The following is a 4,701-nucleotide window of genomic DNA, read 5'->3' on the forward strand; positions in this document are numbered from 1 at the left end:
ATCACATTTCAAAAATTTGTAATAGTACCACAGATTGAATAGTGATATTTACACTTTTTTTATGATTGAATAAGATGTTCCTTTACTTTTTGATGATTCTTTATATACTGTTAAAATTCATAAGTTACAAATTACTTTTTGTGATATTTACATTCTCTAATAAAACTGGCAAATAAAACAAAGAAACAACTGTTTCTTTCTTTTTTAAAATTTCTAATACCGGTATCCCGGTATTAAGATTTAAAAAATACCGAATACCTGTATTGAAATTTTGGTCCGGTATTGCAATCCCTACTCATATGGCTTGAATGAGTAAAAACTTCAATTATCTTATTCCTATGAGCTACGAATACATATCTTTTCAAATCTATACATAGCAAAGAGTAGGGTTTGATATTTTACTATGGCAAGTTTCATTTTTAATCTTATTAATTAACTTCAAAAAAAATACTTTGTCGTATGTTTCCTATTTATTCTCTTTAAATGTAAATACATCATTTAACCCTTAACTGGGGACATGCGGTCTGTGAGACCGCTAGTGATGGATTTTCTATCACCCCTATTCTATTTTTAGCTCAATTGAATGGATTGACCCTGTAGCTTCCAGTTTTGTGACCTTCAATGCACATGCACTTTTTCAACTGATTTCAGCAGATGCTTTTTAAAATAATTCAGTTATTTGTATGAGCGCGGTCTCTAAGACCCAGTGATAAACAAGGCTTAGCAGATGGCGCTAAAACTTGGGGGCCGAAATATCATCCAGTTTACTGATCCTATTATGAAGCAGTGCTCCAGACACTTTTAAATGAAGCAGAAAGTGATATTAGTGATAAGGATAACTGTACAGAAGAGTTTTTTCGATGAAAGTTCGCATTGAACTGATTTTGATATGTATGTTCAAATATAATCAATTTTTCTAGAGATAATGTATTTTGAAAAAATTTATAAAATATATTAATATACCAAGAGATATACATATGCAGAATTTATAGGTTTATTTTTATACTAGTTCTTAACCTATATGTTTAAAATGCCCTAGAAAACCATGCTATGAAAGTCACACAAGCCAATAAAAAAAGGGCCAATTTTGCACATTGTCATTTTTTTTATTTTTCATATAATTGTTGAATTTTACATTATATTGTCTTCTATACACCTTCATATACTGTAAAAATAAATATGATTTAAAAAGTAAAAAGTAATATGCTTTTTCAAGAATATTATTTATTGTAATATGTAATTTGAGAAGAAAATGTATGTTTCAACACATTTAATTTTTTCAATGACAATATATTTTGAAAAATTTCTAAAACATATCTATATATCAAGAAAAATATCTGCAAAATATACTGGCACTTTTTCATATTAATATATTCATTAGAAAATTTAATTTGAGTCTAAATGAAATGCAGTCTCGTAGACCGCACCTCCCCAGTTAAGGGTTAACTATGTAAAGAAAAGAATGTTAAAAAGAGCTGAAAATAACACAAAATCAATGGAATTTATTTCTCTAGTTTATTACTCTCAATAAACTGTTTCTTCAACTGCCGTAACTTTTCATTTTTGCTATCACAAGCAATTTGTTTTCTCTTCTCAATTCTTTTCTTTTGAGCTGTAACACTCATATCACCATTATAATGTTCATCTAATTTACTCAACAGTCTTTCTCTTGCAATTTTCTGATTTTCTTGTAGAAGTCTTGATTCATGGCATTTCACTACAATACCTATAAAAAATAATTCAGTATCAAGAACAAAAAAATTGATATTCTACAGTATTTGATTATGTGTTCTGAGAATTTCAAAAGTTTAATGAAAATGTTTGCCAGGTTTTGAGCAGGATAAAATTTACAATTTAAAAATTTGTGTTGATATTAAGCTTTAGAAACAAATCAATGGAATAATTTAGAAATGGTAATAATTTTTAAAACTGATTAAATAAATGACTTACTAACATCTGATATTGGATACAGACCCATTTACCTCTATTTTTTTTTTTTTTCAATATTATGAAAAAAAATATAAACATTTACCCACAAAAAAGTGTTTCCAGAAGTTCAGTATTTTTGTTTTTAAAATAATTCATCTACTTACTATCTTAAAGAATATTATGAATAAAAAAGCACAGTTTAGAATATGTTGAAGATATAATCATATATCTGTCTACTGTGAAATAAGTGTTCCACAGTTTCACTTGCATGATCTTTATTCGAGGGATGTGAAAATAAAAGGCTGTATATGATGTTTAGAGTCACGTAATTTTTACTTCAAAAATAAGATGCTGATAAACTTTGATTCATTCCAGTTATTTTAATCGGATACAGGAAGAGTTTTAAAAACTGAAGAAAAAAAAAAACTTTCTGGTTAGCATCAATGTTTATAATAATAGTTTTCATCTCACTCCCTGATCAATTTCTCCAAATCTCAATTTTAAGAAAATTTCCAAGTTTAGAAGTTTTATGTTGATAGATATATTGCAATCGACAGAAAAGAATCTTAGCATAACAGTGATCTTACCTGTAGGTATATGCTTTAATAAAACACAGTTTATAGATTTATTAACATTGGAACCTCCTGGTCCATGACCTTTTATAAATTGCTCTTCAATATCTTTCTCATCCAACTTTGGGAATTTTGTATAGTCTATAGAACTTTTATGTTTATATATGCTGAAAAATAATTGAACAGACTGTCTCCTAAAAGTTACTGGACACCACCATGAAAGAGACATATCCTTTTCTATCTTTACAACAATCTTTTATTTTTTAGAAAGTTCTCTCCTCTCTGAAAAAATAGAGTATTCTTAGAAGAAATGATGGAAACAAATATATAAAATATTTATTCCTTTTAAAATGCAAATGATTACAATTGAATATAATTAATTCTAAACACAGGAATTTAAAAGATATATATTACAAGTATTGAAAATGTCTAAATCCCTACTACTATTTCTTATAATATTTGTTAAGATCTTTAACTTACTGGAAGAAAGAAGCCATTGAAACTATCTACAGTGTAGAAGTTAAAGATTTGATTATTTTGTCTGTTTAGTTATTTAATAATTGCTCCTTTATCCCCAACTTTTTTGCAGATTTTAAAATAGTGAAAATCTGAATTACAGCATTTTTTTAAACTATTCAAAACATCCTTTAACTAAATAGAGCATCTGAATATATCTTTTTATTAAGTAATTAAAACAGATAAATATTTAATTTGTAGTATATAAAGAAAATTTTATTTGATAGCAATTTGGTAAATTCAAATGAAGTGCCTCATTCAATATTGCTTTGATTTTATTTTTATAATCAAAATCTAACAACTTATTTGTCAATATTTCAATTTCTTAACTCGTAATTCAATTTGAAATCAGAATCCATAGTTTAACATGACCTGATATGCATCATAAGTTAAATAATTATTTTTTTGATGGAGATATGGCATATTTCAATTAATTATTATGCTGCTTATATTTATAAATGGAAAAAATAATGTTGAACTATGTATATTTAGCTTATTTGCAACAAAATTGATATACAATAAATGGTAACAATTACAATATAAAGTTATTAAGATGATACAAAATGTAAATATAATATAATCTGGTTTATTACTATTGTTAGACATTCAATTCTCCAATCTCTAAAGTAAGCTGTGTCCTTTTCTTTAAAGAACTTATAGATATTAAATAAAAGATATTACTATATTATATTGCTTTTAAGCATTCATGTTTGAAATCTTATTACTAATTGAAATTAATATTGGCAAATAGGAAATTTAATTCGATAAGTTCAGCAATTTTTATATGAATGTAATTATTTCACCTTAAATTATCATAATTTAGAGCAGAGTACATTCAATATTTCTCAAATTTTTTTTAACAAATTTAACCCTATTGGAAATTTAAAATATGTAACTCTAGCATTAGTTTTGTTTCCAGGATGAAGAAACCTAATCAATCTATATTTGATATGTATTAATTATACATACAAAATTAAATAACAATACAAATTTAAGATAAATGTAATAAAATATTTGTAAAACATACTCTGAAATGATAGCTAATTTCTTCTGTACTTGTTAGGTTTCTATTTTTGGTGAATTCTTTTTTAACCTGATTTAAGAAATAATTTTTATCAGTGTATTTCAGTGTCTTGGAATATTTTAAGAGATCTTTATATAATCTTATTACGTTCAATCTGTATACTGTCATCTCCCAATCTACAATGAAAAATAAAAACACATTAAAAATTATAACAAAAACTTTTCATAAAAAAGAAAAATTCTTGTTACACAAATTAGGTATAAAATATATGAAATTTAAAAACAAATTATATATATTTAATGGAATATTATACATGCAGATAAATTTGCAACACAATAAATTTCATAACACGGAAAGTAAGTAAATATAGTTATTTTAATAATAGGCTTTTCATTTTGAAAGAATAAAATATTAATAATAAATATTTGTAATACTGGTATCTTTTACCATTAAGTATATTTCTGAGGAAGGATTTTATAAAAACTAGAAAGATATACATTTTTCAAAGAACTTGGATAGATTCAATATCTTAAGTATAAGTTTGGTAAGTATACCAAACTATCACTGAACTAATGAAAATTATAAAAACAAATGTTAAATAGCAACTGAAATTGAAAATTATTTGTTTCCCCTAAATTAATCTATACATATATATAGTAC

At 25.2% G+C, this 4,701-nt stretch overlaps 1 protein-coding gene across 1 annotated transcript; it reads right to left on the minus strand.

Annotated features, from left to right (window-relative positions):
• Window positions 1–1,482: 1,482 nt before the first annotated feature.
• Window positions 1,483–4,183, minus strand: LOC129958239 (mitochondrial translation release factor in rescue-like). Its single transcript, XM_056070544.1, has 3 exons — window positions 4,045–4,183; window positions 2,517–2,783; window positions 1,483–1,726 (listed from the first exon to the last, which is right to left on the minus strand). The coding sequence occupies exons 2-3, from the start codon at window positions 2,728–2,730 to the stop codon at window positions 1,503–1,505; spliced, it is 438 nt and encodes a 145-aa protein (XP_055926519.1). The 5' UTR covers window positions 2,731–2,783; window positions 4,045–4,183; the 3' UTR covers window positions 1,483–1,502.
• Between the last annotated feature and the right edge of the window lie 518 nt (window positions 4,184–4,701).

The sequence above is a fragment of the Argiope bruennichi genome, chromosome 2, assembly GCF_947563725.1.
Source record: "Argiope bruennichi chromosome 2, qqArgBrue1.1, whole genome shotgun sequence".
Taxonomy (NCBI): Eukaryota; Metazoa; Arthropoda; class Arachnida; order Araneae; family Araneidae; genus Argiope; species Argiope bruennichi.

Coding starts and splice junctions, on each gene's coding strand:
- LOC129958239 (XM_056070544.1), bottom strand. CDS start 2,730: ATGTCTCTTTCATGGTGGTGTCCAGTAACTTTTAGGAGACAGTCTGTT. Junction 1,727..2,516: donor ATTAAAGCATATACCTACAG/GTAAGATCACTG, acceptor TATTTTTTATAG/GTATTGTAGTGAAATGCCAT.